The sequence below is a fragment of the Drosophila novamexicana genome, unplaced genomic scaffold (assembly GCF_003285875.2).
Source record: "Drosophila novamexicana strain 15010-1031.04,08,12 unplaced genomic scaffold, DnovRS2.1 tig00000009-arrow-pilon, whole genome shotgun sequence".
Lineage (NCBI taxonomy): Eukaryota > Metazoa > Arthropoda > Insecta > Diptera > Drosophilidae > Drosophila > Drosophila novamexicana.
In genome coordinates this window covers 2,367,896-2,393,099 of record NW_020824766.1, presented here as the reverse complement: position 1 = coordinate 2,393,099, position 25,204 = coordinate 2,367,896, and the positions used below count along the sequence as shown (strand labels likewise).

Sequence of the window (25,204 nt, the reverse complement as noted above, 5' to 3'; positions counted from 1 at the left end):
TAAACCCTTCTTTTACGTTTTTTGTCATTTTTCCGTGTGTTACCTGCAGTTTGTGGCAGCTGCATTTATATTCAAATCATTATTATTATACTTATTTATTTGTGTTGTCGGCTTTTTCCTTACTTAATAATATTCAGATTATAAGTTGTATTAACAAAACCCTGTACAACTAATTTATAACTAGATTCAAAGAAACTGCCGACCGAAGACAGCACTTAATGGAAGGAAGTGGGAGAAAGAGGGTCAACTACTTTGAACGTTCTCTCTGCTTGTCTGGCTGCTGTTTAACAGCCCACGGAGAGACTGTGTTAACTGTTGTGGAATTGAAATATGGGACCGATGTCGTCTTGCGAAGCGAAATAACGCCGGAATGCGTTGAACTAGGGGGCTCCAATACGGAATCAGTTGCTGCCTTTTTGCGTGCAATAGTTTCCTGCTCTTTGGCCAATCGATAGTCATCCCAATCGGTAGCAATGCGTCCGAGTATTTCCTCTCCTTGCACCAGAAACGGCTGTTTCGTGCGCTCCACAAAGGTCTGCACCAGCTCGTTCAGTTGTTGCTCGATCTGTGGCAGTTTGATGCTGATAATTTTACGTTCTCGCTCCTCCCGGAGCAAAGCGCCGCCACGATTGTGATAGCGATTGGGTTCTTTGGCCTTATCCTCAAGCGCCGCCATGCGCGTCCAAAGTTTGACGCGTTTGGCGTAGAGCTCAAAGATTGATCTGTTACTATTGTAATACTCCTTAATATCTGCCAGCTGATCCTCTAATAACACCAAGAGTTCCTCGTTGCAGCAATCCTTTTGATAGTTTCCTACTGTTGGATATTGCAATGTCAGATCACACCATTGATTAATTTCCGTGCGCACCTGATCGATGAGAACTGAGAGATTTTGGGCACGCAGAGCTTCACATTGTTGCAGCGCCTGACTGAGCTGCTCGAAGTTTTGCTGTGAATTGTCTTGCGTTTCACACAAATTTTGCATGGCTAATACGTCAATACCAACTTTTGACAAACTTTCCGATAGAACGCGGATCTTAAAGCGCATCTTGTCCAAGCTATTGTTCCACTCCTGTAGCCGCCTTTTGGCACTTGCCTTGTCACGTTGCCGCTGCAGCTCCTCCGTTAGGTGGATCATTAAATGGTTCAGCTTTAATTTCTGTTGCGACCGCAGCCTCTTAATCGGCTCTGGTGGAGTGTCAACCACTTTGGTCAGCTGCACGGCCAACCATTTGGACTTGTCCAGTAGCACCCGAATATCCATTTCAAACCTGTGCTGCATTTGCTCCCACATCTCGCAAAGCATATCAACATTTATCTTGCTCTTATCTGCATCCCCCATAATTCAGTGTTATCGTACGACAAATTGTGTTTTAACTTTTGTGAAAGGTTAACTATTGAAAGCAAATTCAATGCTATGCTCGTTTCATAGTCAAACAACAAACTTATGGGAAAATTTAAATTTTCTTGTACTAATTCAGATATGTGTGTACCTAGGGACATTTTATATTTGGATGTTTATGCATGAGTCTGTTTATGGAACTTTAATGTATGTGTATTAATTTAAAAATATACATATATATATTCATACATGTTTAAATTTACATGTGTTTTTGTTTGATTTTCTTAATCACAATTCAAAGTACCTCCCTTGGCGCGCAAAACGAACACAAACTAAGACTACAGGCTTATCTATATACTTGCTAAATCGTTTAGAATAGATGACTGTGTACAAAGATGAGACAACTCCGAACAGAACACACTGTAATGCATGTTGTAATCATCACAGAGAACCAAATGAACAAAATTGACATTGGTGTTGAGGCATGGTCAGGAGAATGTCGTACAACAAATATGAATAGCTTCTTCCAATTGTTAAACGTCTTAGACCATCACTTGATGAAACCGAAAACAATGCTGGCCAAATTAAACACGGCTATACCTACCCTTAACCCCTAACTACCCATTGATCGGATCTGTTTATCTTCCAGATAACAAAATAATATACAAAACATAGGCTCGGTATTATATATTTTCCTTTATCTGCCTGTCAAATGCATTTTCACAGCTGCAATGTACTTTTTTGAAAATAATATTTTCTCTACATTTTAAATGTAAAACAAAAGTTTTAGGTGCCAAAAAAGCTCGCAGCGTTGAAAAATGGCAAAAATCAAGTGGACAAATGCCGCAAAACAAAACTCAGGTAATAATGTTCAGATAATGAAAAAAAAAACGAGTTTTATTTTCAATTTGGCCACGAGCTAAAACAATTACCAACAGAAAAAAAAGGAACAATCAAAAGTTAAGAGCATATAAAATGCACACACACACAAGCATCAAGCCCTACACATTATTTAATTCAATTGAAGCGAATGCTGCATTTGGCAGCCAAGTGGATTATGCATTCACTGGATCAGGAGCTGCCGTGCTGTGAGACCGATAGTGACGACTATGATGGACGTTCGTATTAAGTTTCGCAGACCAAGAGCCTGTGGCAGTGATTTAAATGTGCACCGTAAAAAAAAAAAAATTAAAAAAGAGGAATCAGCCACAGAACAAATTCAATCGATTCCAAACCACGACCGTAATTAACGTGAAACAAAGTTGCGCTGAATCCTTTTATCAGCGGCGAACGCTATTCCAAACGGGCAAGACAAGAGAGTCTAGTTAAAATGCTTGTGTGGTCAAAAGTGCGCACTCCAATTAATTATACCTTATTATTCATACATTTTTAAAATGAGGAGAAGACAGATGCCGGTGAAAAATACGTATTGCTGAATCCAACAAAAAGGTAAAATATTGCAAAACATTTGAATGCCTTTAAATCGAACAACGTGGATCCAGGCTTCAATCACATAGTACCTTGGGGTTAAAGAGCTGTCTTTGCACAAGTCTCTTGTAAAGAATTTGTATTTAATTAGTTAGCTTGACAGTTTATAGCCTAATCGTTTACTGATAACAATAATAACAAGTAATTATGCTCATGTCGACAGTGTCCGACTAGGCAAACCCGTGAACGTTCTTGTACTACTTAACATCAAGTGCAACATTAAACAAAATATTACAAAAAAAAAGAAGTTAGTTTGCTTCTAACGAAGTTGAACTAGCAATTTCTACTAACCGAACTGTTACTTGATTCCGCCTAATACCTCACAAGCATGCCAAGAAGAAATAACTGAAATGGCAGCACATGCACACAAGTGCAAGTGCAATTCTATTTGTGTGTATATACATATGTGTGTGAGTATTTGTGCGAGTGTGTACAAAAATTCTTCCCCTTTGCCCTTAAAGCCAACATAACCGCATGTTTTCTTTAATAACTTCTTGGTTTCTTACCCGTTCTTGATTTTATTTTTGTCATTTTAAGCAGCTGATCTTAGTGTGCTATAGAATATTCGTATAGTCGAAAAGACAACAACATTACAATTGTAGTTGTCTCATTTAAATCATTTATATTTATGGGATTTACAGTTCATAACATTCATACATACGGACATACAGACGGGCACAGCTAGATTGGCTCGACTCAATAGTCGACTTCAATAAGCTGGCGAAGAAATTTGGTGGCTTCAGGAAACAATAATAGTGAAATTAAAAAAATTATGATAGTTACAAAATTATTAATAAAAATAATAACACCATATTCGAAATACCTGCCGAAAACTGGAAAAAATAAGAAGAACCCATTTCCCTAAATCATTTCCAGCGACCTATTCTTAGTCTCACTCTATAACCTAGATAAAAGAATACTACTTAACCAGTCAAAATTAAAGTTAATTATTTAAAATAGAGCTAGCGCTCTTTTGTTATAATGAACTATACTATCTTAATAATAATAAATAAAGCAACATAACACACATGAATGTCAAACCTTATGTAATAGTCACGTTACCCCCCACAAATGTATGAATCGTTAGTGAGCGCAACACAGCTTTGACTGTCATGTAGGAAACCCATTAAATATTGCACCCTGATAAAGGCCACTCTGTTAAAAAAAAAAAAAAGCAGAGAAATAAGCGAACTTCAATTGTTACATTGTGCATTTCTCTTTTGCCAGCTTTTGTGGTTTCAAATTAAGTGTTTAGCGTTTTTTATCATCGAGTCGCACACATTGTTCAGCTGAGTCCTTGTCGATTGTCGATTGTCGATTGTTGTGCAGCTGTCTGCCTTCTCCTCGGTTGGCGCTAATGAACTTCCGCTGTCAAATGAAATGCTTACCATGCAAATCGCGGCATATCGAATAATTGAACCCCCGCCGCAGCATTGTTATTATCATTTTCATTTTGTGCTTCCGCTGGCAGTGCGAGGTTTTTCTTTATATATTTTTTTTTCTGTTCGTGCTGCTGTTTCTGTACAAATTTCGCTGTGGGTTCGCACATGTTTCACATCCGTTAACACCATTTTCTTGCCTTGCCCGGCCAAGTAGGCAACAGTCAGTTATTTTCACTTTTTGCACGCTCAGAGCAAATTGCGCACATTTAAATGCAAAAACCGTCGACAGTTGCGTTTATAGGCGGCTAGGTGTTCATGATTGCTATGCCAAGCACTTGCCACGCCCCCCTTTTGGTTATTTACAACTGCGCGTGAGTTTTCATTTGCTGTCTTCTGCGTATGTTGGAGTTTTTCCGTATATTTTTCGTTTTTTCCTGGATTTATATGCCCAAGATTTATGTCGCATGCAGGCAGAGCAGCTCGCACACACCTGCGTATGACTGTGTGTGTGTGTAGTCTGTGTGTTATGAATATGCATGTGTTCATTATGGTGGATTATTGTTATATCAGCGGAAATGGTGCACAGCTTTGACTGCGCAATGAATACCATTTGATTATTCTCAAATTATTAACCTCTGTGTATAGTTGCCTTCACTTTCAAGAGCCTCTTGCCGGTGGACAGGTAGACCAGGGCAAAGAAGGGACGAGAAGTGACTTTTATTTACGGTCCTTAAGCTTATGAATAGACAGACTAAGATCTTCTTTGATGTCATAACAGATACAAAATACAATTAAATTCCTTTATTATTTACCATTAAAATGGGCTTTAAATAAATATGATAAAACATATACTAGATATGAGCTTAATGAAAGCCTGTAAAAATGCCTGCTGAAAACTTAACTAATAAATTGCCCGCATTATCGGAACGTTGTGACAAATGTGCAAATTTAAATTATTGTAAACTCTAGGGGCTGGACTATTTTTTGTTGCGAATACATTCACGTGGTCGTAAATTTAAGCAAATTGTAAATTTACGGTAAACTGCATTCACATTTTTGCAGTCATTGATGCGGGGCAATGGTCGTGCGCCGGGTTCATTTGGCAGCTTAGTGCCATTTTTGCATTTCCGTTCGTGTCCGCTCGTGGACCATCGATTTAATCTGTTCCTGGCCAGCAACAACAATGCCAGCACAGCAACAATTATGCCGTGCGTACAAATTCTCTGAAAATTTCTCATTCATAGTCCCGCGGCCAATGCAGCCACAAGAGCCCATTGCAACTATGTGCGCTCTGCTCCAACTTGGCATAATGAAAGCGCCGCACGGATGACATCCATGGGCGAGGGCTATAGCAATAGCGAATCCCACTTCCACATTCCGATTGCAATTGCCAACGACTAGGGCGACCGCATCGATGAGGACAATGACGACAACAATACGGCGATTGGCGCTGTGATTAACTGCATCGCAGCTACACATTTCGGGTTTTAGCTTTTAATTCTAAACAGCGGCTCGCTAATTTGTAACAGTTCTTGTTGAGGTAGGTCAACAGATGAATAGCTCTGTGCCGAGGAAATTACCTTAACGGATTGCTGGCCATGAATATTGAGTGAAATTTAAGTTGTGTGAGAACTTTTGAGCTCTTGATCTGCAAAGTTAAAGTTTCACCTTATGTAAAACGCCCTGACATTAAATGTGCTCATTTTCTAATTGCCTGAACAACATGCAACGAAATCAAATTAGAATTAGCATGAAATCAAATGAACTGCCTAAACAAGCCCTTGCTACGATTGACAGACAAAGTTCGAACAGCTGCAGAGGAGCTGACAGCAAGTGTAAGCAAATATTCTGGCACATCATGTGTGCAGCAGGCGCTCACACACATTTAATCAACGAGGGAAGGCCCAACGAAGGTAAACAGACTTCTCTGTACAAGTTAATGCCCTGTACAGCTAACTCGCACACACAGTAAGTGAGGACTCAGTGTACTACTTATTATGGAAGCATTCGGCTGTAAAAGTTCTGCAGGTGTTTGTGAGCAAAGCAATCAGAAATTAATATGCCAGCAGGCGCACTTAAAAGACCATCCCTATACGTATACCTCATGAATATCTCAACGGCGCACTGTCTTAAGCATAAAACAAGCTTCAATAGAGCTGATTTATGTACAACACACAAGGTGTTACTGCAGGAGACACAGTCTATTTCATTACTTGAGTGTGTGTCCCCTCTACTAGCTACATTGGATGTGCATAGATTTTTATATGATGTGTTTGTAGGTTGGATGGGATAATATCCTTTTTGGTCTTATTATTTTACTGAAATACATTGACAGTCTGTGCATCTGCTTTTTGTGTAACTTACTCTTCCTTCTTATTCTTCCATAAAAATGAAATTTTCCCAATTAAAAATGAATACACGAGCGTGTATTATAGGCTATGTTATTTATATAATTAGTCCTGGATGGATGCAGGTCAAGCCAACTTGTCTTGTTAAAACTGATTTGTAACAAACACTGTTGAACTTTTTTGACTAACCAATTAATAAAATAACGAAGTTAAATAAACAATAAATGCTAAAAAATGTTCGTCCAATTATAGCTGCAAAAAAATCGAAACTAAATTCAAATGAAAACTTTTCAACAATTTACATATATAAAATGTAATATAACAAAAACGGAAAACTCCAATATGCAGTTGTTGTTTTTATTTACTTTTATTTTTCTTTTGTTAACTAACAACAACAGAACGGTTTACAAAAACTTCTAAAAACAAACAAAAGCAAAAGTGAACAACTAAAATTATCGTATGTTGAAAAGGGCCAACCAGAAAAAAATTTGTGTATGTATTGCATAGGTTAAATGGTTTTCAGTTTGAATTATCAAGAATTGTTCAAAACAGTTCATTAAAGCCGATATTTATTCCGTACTCTTAATTAAGTACTTTCATTAAAAATTTTTTGAAAACATCCTTGAACAATACATGCTTTATATTTGATACTAAGCATATATAGTTGCAATAAGTTCACTTTCGATTTTGCCATGAAATTGTTTGACCAAAAGAAAGTATTCTCCCATTAATGACCTGCAAATAGGCAACGTGTAATTGGTAAAGGCATAAATAACTAACTCATAGCGCAGGCTTATTATCATAAAAAAAATGCAGTTTCCCTTTTGCCACGCATATTTGTCTACCAACAAAGGCTACAAGCCAATAACAGGCAACAGTTTATGTGGGTTAAAAAGAACGTAGAGTAGGGTAACAAAAAGTACAAACAAGTAAACGATAAAACCACTTAAAAAGCAGAGCAACAGACAAGACGAACTCCCAACTACGAGTCACCCACATAGTCGTAAGTATAAAAACTAACACGCAGTACAGCAAAAGCAACAGCAGGATGGGCAACAACAACAAACATGCCAGTCTCTCTGTTCCGTCTGTCTGTCTGCTTGTCCGTCTGTCTGTATGTCTGTTATATAAAAAGCAAAATAATTGGCGTGTCAGACATTTTGTTACGCCCAATTTAAGTGCTTCCGCCTTTGCATGGTAGTCAAGCTCCTTCCCACGGGCTGCAGGAGCAGGCGACTGGCAGCAAGTGCACTCACTAGACTAGACGAGATGAGATCGAGGGTCGAAAGTCACACCAAATTCGTTAGGGGGAATTGAATTTCAGCAAGGAGTATTTAAATGGTTGCACACTATGCAACATTAAACGCATGTAATATGCATTTTCAAATAACTTGCTCTCAGCAAGTAAAGAAACTGGCACTAATTGTGCAAACCATTTTCCTAGCAAGCAAATCAGAGTTTATTAAACCGGAGCACAAAGTAATAGTTCCCATTTAGTATATCGATTTCGATGAGTCCTGTGAAGCTTCTAAGGGCAAATCGATTCTGTGGCTGATATGCAGAGCCTTCAGTTGAAATTTAATTAATGTGTGACTTATCGATGTTTTAATTTAATATTCTGATTATTATTATTATTATTATTATAATTCCGGCAATGCTGTGATTCGCATAAATAAGTTTATTTATTGGGAAGCCATCCTTTGCTTTTTTCTTGTTTTTATTAATCAAGTGCGTGCAGTCAACATATTGACATTGTCGCCATTCATATTTTTCGCCGAACTAAATTTAAATGCATCCGTCCGTTCAAAATAATTAATTTCCATAACAAAATTCACGTTAATTAAATGCCAAAATAGGCAAACGAATGCACATTTAAATGTAAATAAATAATTGTGCCATTATGCGTTTGGATCGAGACAATTAATGCAATTAAGATCGATTAAGGGCAATGACAAAAAAAAAAACAAGTAAGAGGTTCTAGTCGGGAGCTCCCGACTAGGGGATACCCTGAACCCTCTTCTTCCAACATCAAATACATCTATATATTCTATTTTAGAAGCTATATGTCAAGTTTGGTGACTCTAGCTCTTATTATTTACCAACATTGCCCAAGAAACAGGATATCGATATCGATTTGCATCGATTGCTTGGAAACGGAGTAAGTTATCGATTATCGATCAATCTGCGCGGGAACTAGAAGCATCTACATCTAAAATGTCAAGTCTCTAGCTCTTATAGGATAGGTTCTGGATCCTTGCGTTCATACATACGGACGGACAGACGAACGGACGGACGGACAGACAGACGGACATGGCTAGATCGACTCGGCTATTGATGCTGATCAAGAATATATATACTTTATGGGGTCGGAGATGCTTCCTTCTGCCTGTTACATACATTTGGATTTCGCACAAATACAATATACCCTTATGCCCTTTTTTAATGGGTTCAGGGTATAAAAACACATTCAACATATATATTTAATAATAAAGTAGGTAACCATTAACGTGATTTTTATAATTACCTATTAATTGAATTGTCATCAAACTTTTTACTAGTGACAGCACCAATGCGAGTATAAAATATAGAGTAGAGTACATGGCATTAACATGCTTTTAACTCTTATCAAAATGAAGTAATATTTATATTTGTAACAGAATTTAATCTCAAGTTTTTATAGAATTCTTTCTTCGACGCTTTTGCTGCACTAACGAGTATTTTAAATTCCAGCACAATTTTTGGTGTTCGAAAAACAAACCGTTTGCGAGTTTGCATGTGACGCCAACATTTAACAGTCAAGCCATGTAATTACCAATACACACACAACACTTACATCAAGGTATATGTGCATGCATGTACGTATAGAATAGGTTACACACAAACACATGTCGTTACAGCTCTGCGCACTTCCGCTTAAAACCTTTTACTTCCGGTTTGCAATGCAGTTAAAATGTATACAACAAGCGAAAGAAATCGGAAGCACCAAAGACTCAAACTTTTCGCATTGCATGTGGCACGCATAGGCAAATTTGCTGCACAACTTTTTCTATATTGTGTTAAAATGTGTAATATTTAAAAAAAAAATTATATATATATATATATATACATATACATACACAAATAAGACAAAATTCATAAATATGACGTTGATATGTGACCGCCTGAAAGTATGCCACAAATATCGAGCTTACAGGCTGCTCCACATCGCAATATCGTCTGCGAGTTACGGCGACAAAAAGCAATCAATTTTTAATTTGTGTTTAATTAAAAAATGCAGCAGGCTCGTAATTTAAATTGTGTAACGCCTTATGGACGCAACGAGCCAGTTGCCGCCAGGCGTGCAACCCAGAGCCAGCCATGTCAATAATGCATGGGGGCGATGTCGAAAGTTAGCTGGCGCTTAAATGACAGCAACCAAAATCTGGTTTTGTTGCAATCAATCATGGCCGGTGCCAACGCCAGTTTCAGTTGCAAGCTCGCACAACCAAACACCATTCCATACGCTGATGCATCGTCAGCGGTAATTGGAAATAGGTGGCGTTCTGATGGTGCCGCGGTCAATGCCTGCTACTGCCACAACCGCTGTATTGTGGTTGCAACTCAAAGAGTTTCGCATGACACGATGTGTCGGGCTCCCATTCATGTTGATGACTTTATTAGCGTACGATGCGGCGTATGAGTACTGTCCGAATAATGAGCATTCGATCAATGAACAACTTACGTTTACAAGCGCATAAATGTTAAGCGTGATATTATTTTAATTTATTTATTATATTTTCCGTAACAAAACAATTGTTTAGATTTGACTTTGAGGTTGAAATTCGAGTGAGCATTGGAGTTACCTGTTACCAGAGATTAACTCTGAAACAGGTTGACTTCTGCAATCCAGTCAAAAGCTTTGGCAAATTATGTGCCATAAATAATTTCGGCTCGCCTGAGTGAGCCATTGAAAAATTCCATTAACGTTAATGCGAACGCGCCTGTCGCTAAAAATGTCACAAACATGAAATTTAATAATTCTAATTTGTTAAATTTATGAAGTTTATTACTTGTTTAATAGACATAAATGCTGTGATGCCGATGCCAGCCCGCCGTGCGGTCCACATTGTTTTGAATTCATCGTTCCAGAACCAAGAACTACCCTGCACCACAACGACAAAACTCCACGCAACAGCAACAGCAACAGCAGGCGGCCAAATAGGTACATCCGTGCATAAAGCGGCATATATATATATATTTTTTTTTTTTTTTGGAAATCGACGACGTTTTTATACACTTACATGAACGTTTGTAAGCATGACGATTATATTATTGGAACGTTTCCCAGATTTACCTGGCAAATACGCGTAAATATATCGAAATTAGGCAAATATTATAATTATTTTTCAACCCATATCTATCCCGTAAAATCCCAATAGATCTTAGAGTAAATCAACTTCGGTCACATTCTCATTGTATATTTACTTTTTCTCATTGTTTTTTTTTTTTTGTTAGCTCTCACATCTCATGACTTTCTCCGCAGTGGGGATATATATAAATATATATGTGTTTTTTTTTTGTTTTCTAACGCGACGTCATGGCGCATTTGGAGCTTAGGGGAGTCCGTAGTTGGCCACGTGCGGAAATGTCTCTAAATTGTGTGTAAAAATTTTGGCTTCTCGTTATTTGTTTTATTTTCTCTTAGTGAAACGCTGACACCATATGGCCCCTGCAGATAAGGCTAAGTAATTGATGGACAGTGTGAAAGTCAAATGCAAACCAAAATGGTTTTCCATACCAGAGTACATAAATAAATACATATGTGCATTAGCTGGGAGTACATAAATAAACACATACATACGCATTAACCTGGTGTATTTGGCAGCATTAAATAAATGTGGACTTATGCGCCGAGTGCTTGTCATCTACGTGTTTTATGTTTTCCTGACTTTCTTACTAGCTGCTTACAATTTAAAAACTTATTCTTCAGTATCTTATGAATTCAATAAAGCCTTTCAGCTTCTCCTGATTTGATTATAAATATTATATTACCTTACCTTACCTTATATTATATTATATAACCTTATCTTACCCTTCTTAAACTATTATCTTTCTCTCCCTCCCACTCTCTCTCTCTCACTCTCTCTTTGAGTTATTCCCCTCTTGTTGCTACTCTTTCTCTAACCGGCTCTCAATTTCTCTTTTTTATTTCAGTGAAGAGCATACATACATAAAAGACAGCTCCTGCTACTAATTAATGTCTATAAACTATGTGGGCATGAATTTTTTGGGTAAGTACATATTTATATATACATTTATACATTAAGGTCGTGTTACCTTACATTCCATAGGCTCGAATTAAAGCGCCTAGCGTTAACTGACTAAATTTTAACTCTACTTTCCCGCAGATGATTAGCGTTGGTTTAGTATAAACCAGCTGCTGAGGTTGATTTCCTTTATCTGTAGACTCGTTTAAAGTTTTAGTACGAAATTGAGGCTTGTTCTTTGACTACATTTTGCGGCTTACTTAAACGGCACAGTTTTTGGTGTAGGCAAGGGAATGTTCTGCGCAACAGTATCCTGTCCTAAAACTCATGTACTGTAACGAGCCGACTTTGTTTGCTTAAAACTTATCAAGGCCATTGCAAGTGGATGGCTGAGAGCGGCGGGCCACCGCAGCCGGGCAGCAAAATGCTTCAAGCTGCATTGATCTGGCCCATCTCAGGGCATAGTCAACTGTTATAGCCACTGTCGATTTTGTGTACCCTCTGTATATGGGCATGAACAAAATGCACTCGGCATCTATATGCATGTGTGCATGTGTGCCTGTTCTCTTAGGAGGGGTTGCCTGGTCATTTCACTTGATTGGGCAATTTGTAACAGTGCATTGTCTAAACACCCAAAAGCTGATGGCTAAATTAACTGGCACACATTGCATTTTGTGTTTGGCTTTCTCTATGCGCCCAACAATACCCATAAGAAATCAGAATATTGAAGCTGAAAGCACTTATTAAAGTGTACAACCACAGGGCTTATGTGCTAAGTAGTTAAGTATAGCAAAAAACTGTAGGAAATTCACAATTATAGATTAAAATCTTGATTATTAATTCACGCAATAACATAAACTTTATTCTACATATATTCCCCATATGCTCCATATTATTCTGCACTAGCTTGTACTCTGTATTTCGTATTCTTCGTTCTTTAGCTATTTAAGTTTCCTGAATTGAAATGGACCCAGAGTCACGCAAACAAGGCTACATATATAGGCTCGGCATTATTAATGAAGAATATATATACCTAATGGGGTCAGAGGTGCCTTCTACAATTGCAGAGCTTTAACCTATTCTTTCCAATGCCTTTGGAAAAAGTACAGGGTATTAATCAACCAAATTGCTTGCCATAATCATATTGCTCCAAAATTGCAGTTTAGAAAATCAGATGCTTATGTTAGCGGAAAATGCTTCATCTTTTTAATGTTAAATTGCAGATGCTAAAGCCATGAAAGTTTGAGCAAAACCATAAATTCTAACTTAGTTCCGTGAGTGCGCATAGTAAATGGCATACACAGGACTATCCATGGTCATGCCCAGGCGCAACTAAAAGCTGTCAACAAGGGCAAAATACAATAAATATGCGCAGCTTATGATTAATGATTTACGCAAACAAGCAGCAACAAAAAAAAGCACACACACAAAGAGGAAAAAATGCCTAAAACATTGCGAGCAGCTTGTGCGCCTAAAAGCCGGCAACGTCCAACGTCAACAGCCAACGGCTATGTGGCTGCGGCTTTCAGTTTGTTTAGCTTTGCAGGCAGCGTAGCGTGTATTAAGGGAATTAAAATGTTATTATATAAAATAAAAGTGAGGGCCAGACCATAAGCGGGGACGAGCTGCAAGTGTGTAATGCAGGGGTGCGAAGTGGGCAATGCTGGCGCTGGGGCCAGCCACTGATCCCGGATAACGACGCGATAATCACACCCAGCACAGCCACCACAGTCAACACGGCTACTACATGACAGACGGACAGACAGCCGGACAGATAGACGGACATAATAACAGGCAGGTGACTTGTACATAATTCCCAATTTTTACTTTTCTCGTCCTTTGTGAAGAACTTAATTTTACGCTTTTGCATTCTATGCTAACGTAAATAACCGAGGGTCACGGGACAAGCCCGACTCTGCTACAAGCACAAGCAAACGAAATTTGAGAAATTCACTTGCGCTAACTGAAAGCCACCCAGCAGCCTTTTGAGTTGATCCAATTTTAATAAGTTTGTACCCTGTTTGGCAGCCAGTCAGCGCATTAAAGCAAATAACTAAACGTACTCAATTCTAAATTAAATAGAAGAAAAAAGTTATATTTGACAACAGCATTGATCAATTGGCCGCATGCGAAAGGGAAAGTAGTAGCTTTGTTTATTTATTTGCAGAATTCTAATAATTTTTATTTTGCAGATTCGAGATTTGCGAAGTGAAACTATATAACTTATAGAACTTTAAAAGTTGTCTTTGCTTAGTTATTGTAATTTTCATTGTATCGAGGGAGCTTTATCCCTCAATCTCATACCTACTCTTACTTTAGTTCCTGTACTCGCCTCTTCCAATAGGTGCCCTTCTATGCGATCCTCATGGCTTATATTAAGGCCTGTAGATTCTGATTCAAATAGGCGCCGTGTGCATTAATAAAATTTAGTGCTATGTTAAAACTTTTTGTTTGCCCAAGATAATATATGCCTCAGCAGACGTTGTAGATTAACTATATCATAGCACGCACAAAAGTAAAAAGCTGATAGGAAAATTTCAACATCTGCCGAAAAAGTACATTCATAAGTTTCACATACATATATTAATAATACACATACTTACGGCCATATAAGTAGCCATAGAAACGGGCGTGAATTTGTAAGCGCGCAGCACTCGCGACTCGCAGGAGCGCATCATTAAGAAGAGTAACATCTTTCTATAAACCAAATCGCCGTCGTACCAATTGTTGTAGAAGGCAGCAGGGAGCAGTTTGTCGCTCTGCAAGTACATAATTCGTGCTGTGGATAGTTTATCTTTTGTAGCTAAAATCAACTTACTGCCGAGGTGAGCTCGGTGCCATTGTAGCAAATGAAGAGCGTAAAGACCAAAAAGGAAAGCAGTCCCACGGAGTATTTAAAGGTCGAGGCCAAACTGATCATGACCATGGCAAAGGCCATCAGGCAGATGGCAATCGTAGATGTTGTGAAATTGATCAGGAACATAAAGTTAAAGATGTCATTGATTTTGTCCACAATGCACAGCAGACGGCTGTGGTAGGCAATCAACACCTTCAGCTGCTCATTAGCATCTGGCTGTCTAGCATCCAGATAGTAGAGACCATTGGCCAAGGCATCGAAATGCAGACGCATTTGGGTAATGAAAAAGCACAACAAGAACTGGCTTATCATAATAAAGGCAACGCCCACCAGTGAGGACAGTGCCTGGCAGAGATACGCTGCGATGAAACTTATAGATGAATCCGGAGCGGCCAGTAGCTGCCAGGGATACCAGGTATTGCTCTGGTACTGGTAACTGACGTGCTGCGAGTCTGCCAGCAGCTCATACAGCAGCTGCAAAACGGGCAAAGCATTGTAGTAGCCATAGGCAGAGATGAAGAAAATGGCCGTGTATCTCATCAGGCGCGTCGACTTCTCAAAGTAATACTCAATGCGATAGACCCGACTTTGGATGCCTCGATTGGGATACAGCTGTTGCAAGTCGGCCAACATGGACTCAATATCGCTGCGATATTGCAGCAGCATCCACATATTACAGGCCCCAACCAACGTCAGGCCCATCACGCTGCAGGTCTCCGAAATCTGTGCTACAATCGTGCTAAGCTTGTCGACCTGTGACTTTGCCATGAACAGATAGATGACCATGCCCAAGTTTTGATAGATCAGATTCAAGGCACCAAATCGAAACCACACACGCTGAGCCAATGTCTGATGAACACGCGGCGTTTCGCTGCCAAACCACTCGTAACACCGCATCATAGCTAGTCGGCAGCCAATGTCCGGAAAGTGCATGAAGTCCTTTAGCCGCATGATGAACCACTCGCAAAGTTTGTGCCAGCCTAGTTAGGCAGCGGCAGCTTTTATAGCTTCTTTTTTGCGATACGTCGGCATTTGCGAATAATCAAAGCGCTCGTTAAGTAATTTTCCTAGCCTTTGAAATTGAGCAATTTGTACGGTTCTCTTAGACAATTTTTAATGACCTCCTGGGAATGGGCATCTGATCAATTCGATTGGTTGGTTATAATCATTATAACTAGAACTAATAGCCGACAAGAAAAAATGACCCACAGCTGCCATCAGTTTTCAACAATTCCCACAAAATATCCTTTGAGTTTTTTTTTTTTTTTTTGCAACTTGTCCAATTTGCATGAACTTTTAGTCAAGGCTGCAAACACTTTAAATATTAATATAAAAAGCCGAACCGAAGTACTTTTAAATATTTAATATTTCTATTTGCTGTTTGGTAAGTGTTCAAGTTTCGTCTCTTGTGAAAAATTGCAAAAGTTCTGAGAGCACTGCGCAGATTTATCACCGTTGCTGCTTTTAGCCATGGCTAAAGTCTGGCATCTGCCATAATAGAAACGTAACTGGCCGCCATCATTTTGGCCAGCACGGGAGGATATGAAATGCAGGTGCACATTTATAAAATGGGCTTGCGCTGAAAACACAATTATAACCAATTTGAATATGCTTTTTTTAATAATTACAATTGTTGTTAGTTTCTTTAATTACAGCGACTAAATGTTTAGATATTTTGCGACCTTCTACAAAAGATATTAAAAGTAAGACGAACTAGTTCCAGTTAAATGTCGAACTGGCTCGCAGAACATGTATGTTTATTGACAAATTTTAATAAAACCAGGCTGTCAGTGCTCTTCACTTATATAAATATTGGTAACAGATAAGATATTTTAATTTCAGTATCATTTTCCTTCTTGTTTTATTCGCTTGCTGCTTAGCTTCCCACTCTATATATAATATCTCGATTCTTATTCGCATAATAATCGATTCGCTTAGACTGGCCATGGGACTTACTTTCTATATACAAGACCAGCAAAAATGCCCCAGATTTAACTTTTTCGCTCCGTTACCGCCGTGACAATTTTAAATCTGGCCATACTATCTTGAACTTCATTTAAACTTTATTTAAAAATATATTTAGAGTTCATCGAATAAAGAACTAAAGAACGGGGCAGAAACCATATTAGTCTTGTAAGAATCTCGAAGACAAAAAATTAACTTTCACTCATTAAAGCTTTGACTCACATTTTCCATCGAGGAGACCTACATTTGATGAATAGTGTAAAAAACACCTACCATGAATTTTGATCATGTCTCTTTGGAAATAAGCTTACAACCGAAGCTTCGCCCATTTAATCTTTGACACCCAATTATTAAATCAAAATCAATTGATTTTAAACAACTTTCATAGAACTGTTTTCCGACAATGGAACAAAACTGAAAACTTCGCCCAAAAAGTCTTTTTCAATTGTAGATTGACCACCAATCAGGAAGTCAGTCAGTCAGGACATGTGGTTTTTTATATAGAAAAACAAAATGAAAACTTAAAGGCAAATTGTATCACTATTTCTTTTGAATTGATCAGGTATGTTTGCTTGTGGGTTTGTCTTAATGCTGGTATATATGTGCTTGTGCATTTGCCGGTTTTCATTCAGGTGCCGTATGCACTGAGAAGCTTGTGACAAGCAAATAACGAAGACAGTCGCTTGTTTATTTCTTTTATATTTGTGTCAACCTCATAATGTGATGCCTTTAAGCTGGCTATCAGTCTTTTATATTTAGCTGGCATCTGTTGTCAGCAGCGCTGGCTGGCATCATTGTGCGTCTATTCCTTTAAATGTCTGTGTGTGTTTGTGTGCGAGCTTGTGCACTCCATTTCCGCCGGAAGCTTTGTGCCAAACAGTCAGATTCGGCGCGCACTCGTATATGTTTCGTACTTACCGCTTGATGCCTTGTTTATTTCTTTGTTTATGGCCATTCTTGTTTTTATGTTTGCCTCCTTTTCTTTTTTTTTTCTTTGTCCCACCGCAGCTTTCTGATTGTCGCTTTTATATTTATGTGGTTTGTACGGTTGCGCCTCATATGGTAAGTCTATGGGTTGTGTGAGGCAAGTCTATGTCTATGGATTTTCCTTGTCTTGGCCCTTTTGCTTTATGCTTCAGTTATTGTGCTTCTTTATCCTTGTGAATTCGTTAGTGTTTATTGTTTTTTTTTTTTTCTTTTTTTTGTTCTTTTTTCGCGTCACCTCTCGTCGGTCGTTTGTTGTGGTAATTAAACTTTGATTGCTTTCAAATTGTTTTTATTGATTGACAGAGTTAACTTCAATTTTACCCGAATGCTTCCTTCTAGCGAATTCTGCTTGATCGACAATTTCAGTGGAAATTCCGTTGGCATTTTTCGACTGAAAGCAATTTAAAACAATTGTTGCTGTCATTCGAAACGATAATTAAACTAACAATTTTGTGCCAAAACAGAAAATTAAAATGTAATTTTGATTTCAATTTCAATAATAGAGCTCGAGAAGAGAGCCGTATGAAATCAATTAAAAACTTGTGCTTTCTTTATTTCATAAAATATGTACAATATTCTTACCACAAAATCCAATAAAATCCTATAATATTCAAAATAAATAACATTCAAGTGAACTGAACAAGTTTGAGATATTCAGCTGCATAATTATTATTAGGTTTAAATAATGTTATATATTTTATTCTAGTTAGCTTAACTTTCAAGCCTCTAGTCGAATTTAAGAACTCTATACTTATTCTCTATTGATTCGAATTGGGCTGTTGCAATTTTCGCATTATATGAAAAGAAGCTGATGCTTTCAGCCACTTTGGACGCCATTTGGCCAACAATATGTGCTCAACGTGTGCCACGGCCAAGACAAACTGAGCGCCGAATATTTGGCAACGGCAACAATATTGTTCTGGCCAAATATACTTGCCCCATAGATAGATCTTGAGTGCGGCACGTACACAACGTCAATTGCCAGGACTCTGCTCAAGCTCAAATCGAGCGGCAGCTGCGCGAAATAGACAATCTAAATTATAACCAAGTGAAGGCGGGCGGCATAACGGCGATTGAAGGCGGCGAGAGTGTGAGTAATAGTTTTGGCTGGCAGCGGGTCCGCCTGGAATTTATGGACCCAGTCCAGCCAAGTGCCACTAGCCCTGGTAGTCACTTTGAATACTTGGCAGCCAATGGCAACGGCATCCATCTTGGGCACTGACAACTGTAAAGAAGTGCGTCCAACTGTTGGATTTATCGATCCGTTCGCTGAGGGCAGCCTTTTAAACTAATTAGGCTCGGGCCAACAGTCAGGCATGCCCATGGCAAACACATGCTACTAATTTAGAGTAGAATTCTGGAATTAACGTGCTTGTTTTTGGCCGCAGCTTAAATAAATTGCCAAAATACTTAGATTCGGTTAGGTCCGGTCTACCGTCAGCGTATGACCCATTTCAGACCTTGGTCAGTAGCAATAAATTCAATCGAAACTAAGATTCAAGCGGCAACTTTTGTTTGCGTTGTTTACAAGATTGTTCAGAGTCCTATCCATTCTTCCTATTATTCCCCATATATTTCACCTTCTCACACTCACCAGTAAGCTCGGCTGGGAAATTTATGTGCATCGCCCATGAAAATTAAACGTTTTTTTTTTTTCAGTTTACGAGTAGCACAGCTGCTTCAACTTTCAACTTGGGAACTATTCTGGAAAATAGTGTGAAAATAGTGTGGAAAAATTGTTTTTGCTGCCGCTCACAAAATTTAAATTAAGATTAATTATACCATTACACAGCATGGAATTTATTTGTTTTCATTGCATTTATTTGGATCTGCCAAAACATTTTCCTATACTTTATTTCATATGCCTAACAGCATAAACAAACAAGTAAGAGGTTCTAGTCGAAAGCTCCCGACTAGTGAATACACTGAACCCTCTTATTCCAACACCAAAAATATTAAAAAGAAAAAAGTTCCCTTGGCAGGGTTCGAACTCGCAACTGACCGCATTACTTGCTGCCGATTCTACTCAACAGCCACACCAGCAAAAAACCACTAAGAGGTTCCAGTCGGAGCTCCCGACTAGGGGATACTCTACCAATAAAGTAACACTGTACTAATAAAGTAACATCGTTTATGCATAAATAAATCAGCAACACATTGTTGCAGTACACAAACAAAACCTTTTCGAGTGAGCGTGTAATATGATCGCCCACTTATGAGCTACGCTAAGTCTGCAGTCCCACGCTGACCATTCGTATATACACATATACATACATACAAATATGTACATAAGACTCTCTCTCTCCCGATTATGCTGATAAGACAAAATATATGTATAAAGCCGCTCCGCTGCTGGCGTAACCGGCAGCGCAGCTATGCGGTCTTAGTCACAAGAATATATTGAATAAAACATTGAAAAAGCTAAAGTCAAACGGCACAGACGTGTCGGTGTGTTTAACTAATTGGAATCTATAATATTAACCATTACAAGAGACCAGTCTGTGGTATGAGAAAATGTTTTCCAGTTCGTGTTATGATTATGATAAGTGATCATACGTTCCAATCCCTCAGTGTCTCTTTAACGCTTCCTCTCCCGCTCTTTCTGTATATTTAAGGAATGTATTCGCCAAGTGTTTCTTCAGTTTTCGTCAAATCGGTAACAGCTTAACACGCTAAGCGATAGTGCTGCGAAATAAGTACAAAATATATATGTATACCGTGCTCTGATGTGTCATGCAGTGTTAAGAATTTATTGCAATTAAGTGCATGCAATAAAATATTAAACAAATAATTCAAAGTAAATCCGACTAGTTACGCGCAACTGACACTTAGGCACAATATGCGCATTTCAAATATTTTGCAACTAAATACCTATTGTATTTTTGAAATACTCAATCAGATTAGAATCAATTGTGAAACATCTAAAAGAACGGATAGATTGGATATATTTACATACGCAGATCTCGTAAGTTTTGCGCTTGCCTGTGAATGGTTTCGCGATGTTGTTTGGATATGGAACCCCTGTCTTTACGAACGCCTCGAGATCGAGCAAACTTATTTAAATAGATCTTCAAATGTCATCGTGGATTTTGCCAAACATTATAAGCGATTGCAGCATACAAAGCAGAAAGATAAAGATACATTTTGGAAAACGTTCATGGATGCACTTAGATTCAATAGCAACTTAAAAGGTGTCCAATTGATTTATAATATTGGAGATATGTATTACAGTGAGCATGGTACTATATTTGACATGCTCATACGTGCACTGCAAGACAATTGCAGTAGCATTAAGTCATTGGTAATTGATATGTTAGGTGAGTTATGTATAAACTAACTACAAAACTATAGGTACACAACTATCTTTCTTTCGCACTTCCAGGGTATTCCATAAGTAGTTTGCAACAGTTCCCCAACCTTGAGCACCTTCAATTAAATGTAAGAGTCGATGCTATGGAGTTGGTTGAGTACTGCGAATCGAATCCAAACTTGACAAGATTGGAGGTAATGAGTAATGATATTTATGGAAAGCTAACTGACATTGTGCCGTATTGCAATCAATTGGAGACACTCGCATTTAAAGTGAAGAGTGACTTTGACGACTCTGAATATACACCGCTAGCTAAATTGCCAAAATTATGTGATCTGCGAATAGAAGGATATCACGAAATTGGTTCCTTGAATACACTTTTTAATGCATTAGCTAAAAATGAACAAACAACTCTTACAAAGCTTATGATTGATAAAGCCGACATCGATTGTGATGAGATTGCCGAAGTCTCAAGAATACAAACACTACAAAAATGCAGGTTCAACGGAATTAACGGCCTTGTTATAAAAATTGACTCAATAAGGTTCGATCAAAGGTTGACAAAACTAACTTTATACTTTAAAAAGGAACTTGACGCCGCCAATTTGGCTGATTTGGCTTGTTTAATAAATATAACAAACTTACTCATTGTTGGAAAGCACAAGATCGGTACATTAACAAAACTCTTTACGAGGATAGCTGAGCGAAAATCGCCGAAGCTTGAACAGTTGAGAACTACGTCAGATATGGATTTTGATGAAGATGATGAAGATATTGAGTTCAATTTTTCGAGTGAGCCAATTACTAGACTGAATAATGAAGAGATCATCGAGCTCTTAAAAATAAAATCTCTGAAAGTTTTAGATTGTCAAATCGATGATCACCGGATTATTGAATTTCCAACACGATTGGGTAAAGTTGAAAGAATATCCATAAAAAAATGCGGAGGCGGATCCTTGGCAAATCTTTTCCAAGCATTTGCATTACAAGAATGCGCGAAACTTACAACATTATCCATTTCGGGTTTCCCACTCGATCACGATGAGATTTTGGAAATTGGAAGAATCCAATCCATAACTAGTTTGAAATGCGGACTTACCGATTTGAAAAGCATTAGTTATCTGACACAACTGAATAATCTCGAATTAAGCTCACAGCATAAGCTCTACAAAGTTTCGGAAGCAGTTTTGAATCTTTTAATAGCATGTAATGTGAATTTTAGTATATATTATGAAGACAATTGCATAAGTATGGATAAAAATAGGCGAGCACTAACCATAACAATGCGTGAAAGTACATGTTCTGCAGATTTTGAACCTCTATCAAATTTGCCCAAATTACGAATTCTAATAATAAATGGAAAATATATGCTAAACTCACTAGCCCCACTGATAAAAGCATTTGCCACAAAACGATCTACGGTTCTTGAGAAATTGTGCATTGGAATCGATCCCATTGGTTATAACAAACGAAGGTCTTTAGAATGCGAATTCTCCGATCTTGAAACCATTAAACTCTTGCGACATTTAGCCAATCTTAAAGAATTGAGAATACATTCGGAGCACGATCTGCGTGATATATCAAAAGGTGTTCTAAATGTTTTTATGGGAGGGGCAAATGAAATATCTGTTTTTTGTTTGGGTCGAGAGATTACGTTTAATAAAAGTCTCCGTAAGCTTACAATTTCAAACATTTCTTACTTTAATGATGCCTTCGACGCCCAAGAGTATGTTGCGCTAGCTGAACTGCCAAATCTTGGCACGTTGCATATAAAAGGGGAGCACAAAATAGGCTCATTCAAAGATTTCTTCCAAGCACTTGCTGCAAGAGAATGCTCAGCTCTTCAGGAGATAAACGTAGATAGACGGAATAATGCGTTAGGACATCCCCGAATAGAAACAATTAATTATGAAGATTCAAAAGAATTAGTCAAAATATTGACCCTAAAGAAACTAAAATGCGGCTTTTCAGACGGGAAGAGCCTTGAGCTCTTGTCGCTGCTAACAGACCTTGAGGAACTTGAAATAACATCTTATGCAGAAGGTTCTCTCATACAGTTCCTGCACTCATTAGTTTTGCGAGAATCGTCGAAACTTCAATGCTTAGTCATAAAAGGCAAATCTCTTACTTGTGAAGAAACTGCCCATGTGGCAAGAGTTAAGTCCCTAAGGAGATTAGAATGTGGATTTGTCGATGGAAAAAATATTGAATTACTGACCCAACTGAATCAATTGGAAAAACTTATAATAAGGAATCTTGAACGAGACTCAATGTCGCGCCTCTTTCATATGTTGGCTGCTGCAGAACCCAAAACTCTTCAACTCTTGAATGTAAAAAGTACACCCATATCATATATTGACACCGAGGCTATTGTGCAAATTCAAAGCCTACGAAGCTTGCATTGTGAATTCGCTGAGATAAAAAGCATAGAACTTTTAGTTAAATTACCACAGCTTAAAGACCTTAACATTAAATTTGATGAGTCTGAAGCTGCAGAAATCAAACGTCTCGCGGAGTTAAATATGTTAACTGATCTTCAAATAACATCACCAAACGTTGGATCACTTACTGAACTCTTCAAAGGGATATCGCTAAAGCCAACCAGGCCGATCTTACAAAACCTAGTTATTAAAGATAATAACGTAGACATTAAAGAGCTTCAAGAAATAATAAAGGCGAAATCCCTACGACGACTAAAATGTGGGTTTATCGATGAAGAATGCTTTCAAGAATTGCGACATTTCGAAAATTTAGAAGTGCTTGAAATAACATCATATCATAAGTTTGATAAAATTTCGCAAAGCCTTTTGCGGATTTTCCAAGTTTGCTGCAAACTGAAAGCCATAGATTTTCATTATTGCACTCAATTCGTTAGTCTGCAGTTCTTTAGAGAAGCCTTAAAGATTCTCAAAGAAATAAGAAACCCAACTGAACAGGGTCCACTACAGTTGCGCATTCCATTCTTTGAATGCCTAACGCTTGAGCAAGTGAGTGTATATAAGTATAAACTTGAATCAGACTCAAGTTATATACCCTATTTCTTGTTTTTCTTCCAGATTGACATAGCTGACGAAGCGTTTTTGATTATATCTAGATTTATATATGATTCATAATGTGCTTACTTTTAAGATTGAGCTAAAAGTTAGTTTCGCACATTATTTGTTGTAAATAGATTAGATTTACTCGATCTTATTTTAATTACGTTAAAATGTTCAAAAGGAGATCAAATAATATATGCTGTTTGCTTCTGAGCTTGTGTTGACACAGAATCTAATTACTTAATAAGCCAATTTTTTACTATTCATTAAGTTTGTTGGAGCATCAATGGAAACGTCGCCATTCCTCACAAAGGTCATTCTCAATCGCAATCTCTTGGATTTAATTAAACTAATTCAACAGAGAAACAATTGAAGTTGCCAACAGAAAGTCAAAATTGTAGTCGATGGAAAGTAGGAGGCGGTCGCACCTTTGGATGCCAATAAATTTGTTGCTAATTACGTAACGAATTACGTAATTGATGCTGGCCTTTAAGCTGCCGTATGCTCAAAATTTTTCCGTCAGTTGAAAATCCTTTTTTATACAGATCAAAGGATATGCAGACATAGCTTTTATACCCTTTTACTAACATCTAACGAGCATGTAAATCACGCACCAGCACACTCGCAAACAGGCTTTACCCAGATACACATACGTCAAGAACTGAAAATATATATACACAAGTCGAGGCATAAATCACAATTTCTTAGCCATTAAGACGAAACCGCAAAGATTTGCGGCACTTCTAAAGTTGATGATGAAGCGAAAGCGTCGGGCTTTGGCTCCTAAGCGTCATGGGCCTGGAATTCAAATGGTTGGGGGCATGAGTTCGGAGCGTTTGACAGGGACGGCAAAGAATGCAAACCTCAAACACTGCCACAAACTAAAAGTTTCACTTGAAATGTTGTTAATCGTAAATGATATTGTGGTGTGCTAACCGGATGAGGCGCAGTGTATATTTAATAATAATAAGGAATAATATAAAACAAAACTGTCTTCTATCTATTGCATATCTAACTGGAATTGTCCACAATAATATATAAGAAATTATCCAAGTAAGCTTCAATCGAAAAATTTCTCTCAGTGTAAAGACCAAAGTCATGGCTCAACAATTTCTTGCTTGTTGCTAACAGGACAAGAGCCGTCACGACATTTTGAAGAAGCCAACAAAAATTTTTGGCACTCGCGACCTTAGATACATTTGTATAAGCGACCGCAGCTGAGCATAAGGATCCGGGGCAGA

At 38.1% G+C, this 25,204-nt stretch overlaps 3 protein-coding genes across 3 annotated transcripts; 1 reads left to right on the top strand and 2 right to left on the bottom strand.

Annotated features, from left to right (window-relative positions):
* Window positions 1-247: 247 nt before the first annotated feature.
* Window positions 248-1,342, bottom strand: LOC115768851 (anaphase spindle elongation protein 1-like). The gene has a single exon (XM_030713554.1). The coding sequence runs from the start codon at window positions 1,340-1,342 to the stop codon at window positions 248-250; it is 1,095 nt and encodes a 364-aa protein (XP_030569414.1).
* Window positions 1,343-14,299: 12,957 nt separating this feature from the next.
* On the bottom strand, window positions 14,300-15,614 carry LOC115768841 (putative odorant receptor 69a). The gene is made up of 3 exons (XM_030713542.1): window positions 14,625-15,614; window positions 14,410-14,565; window positions 14,300-14,350 (listed from the first exon to the last, which is right to left on the bottom strand). The coding sequence occupies exons 1-3, from the start codon at window positions 15,612-15,614 to the stop codon at window positions 14,300-14,302; spliced, it is 1,197 nt and encodes a 398-aa protein (XP_030569402.1).
* A 4,267-nt stretch (window positions 15,615-19,881) lies between these two features.
* On the top strand, window positions 19,882-24,897 carry LOC115768461. Its single transcript, XM_030713034.1, has 3 exons — window positions 19,882-20,932; window positions 20,998-23,912; window positions 23,982-24,897. Exons 1-3 carry the CDS (start codon window positions 20,455-20,457, stop codon window positions 24,036-24,038), a joined length of 3,450 nt encoding a protein of 1,149 aa, XP_030568894.1. The 5' UTR covers window positions 19,882-20,454; the 3' UTR covers window positions 24,039-24,897.
* The last annotated feature ends 307 nt before the right edge of the window (window positions 24,898-25,204 follow it).

What these genes read in the sequence shown, in the direction of transcription:
- LOC115768851 (XM_030713554.1), bottom strand. Translation starts at nt 1,342, where the DNA reads ATGGGGGATGCAGATAAGAGCAAGATAAATGTTGATATGCTTTGCGAG.
- LOC115768841 (XM_030713542.1), bottom strand. Translation starts at nt 15,614, where the DNA reads ATGCGGCTAAAGGACTTCATGCACTTTCCGGACATTGGCTGCCGACTA. An exon ending in GCACCGAGCTCACCTCGGCA is followed by an intron (nt 14,566 to 14,624) that starts GTAAGTTGATTT and finishes ATGTACTTGCAG; the next exon opens with AGCGACAAACTGCTCCCTGC. An exon ending in CTATGGCTACTTATATGGCC is followed by an intron (nt 14,351 to 14,409) that starts GTAAGTATGTGT and finishes CTTTTTCGGCAG; the next exon opens with ATGTTGAAATTTTCCTATCA.
- LOC115768461 (XM_030713034.1), top strand. Translation starts at nt 20,455, where the DNA reads ATGCGCATTTCAAATATTTTGCAACTAAATACCTATTGTATTTTTGAA. An exon ending in ATTGGTAATTGATATGTTAG is followed by an intron (nt 20,933 to 20,997) that starts GTGAGTTATGTA and finishes TCGCACTTCCAG; the next exon opens with GGTATTCCATAAGTAGTTTG. An exon ending in AATGCCTAACGCTTGAGCAA is followed by an intron (nt 23,913 to 23,981) that starts GTGAGTGTATAT and finishes TTTTTCTTCCAG; the next exon opens with ATTGACATAGCTGACGAAGC.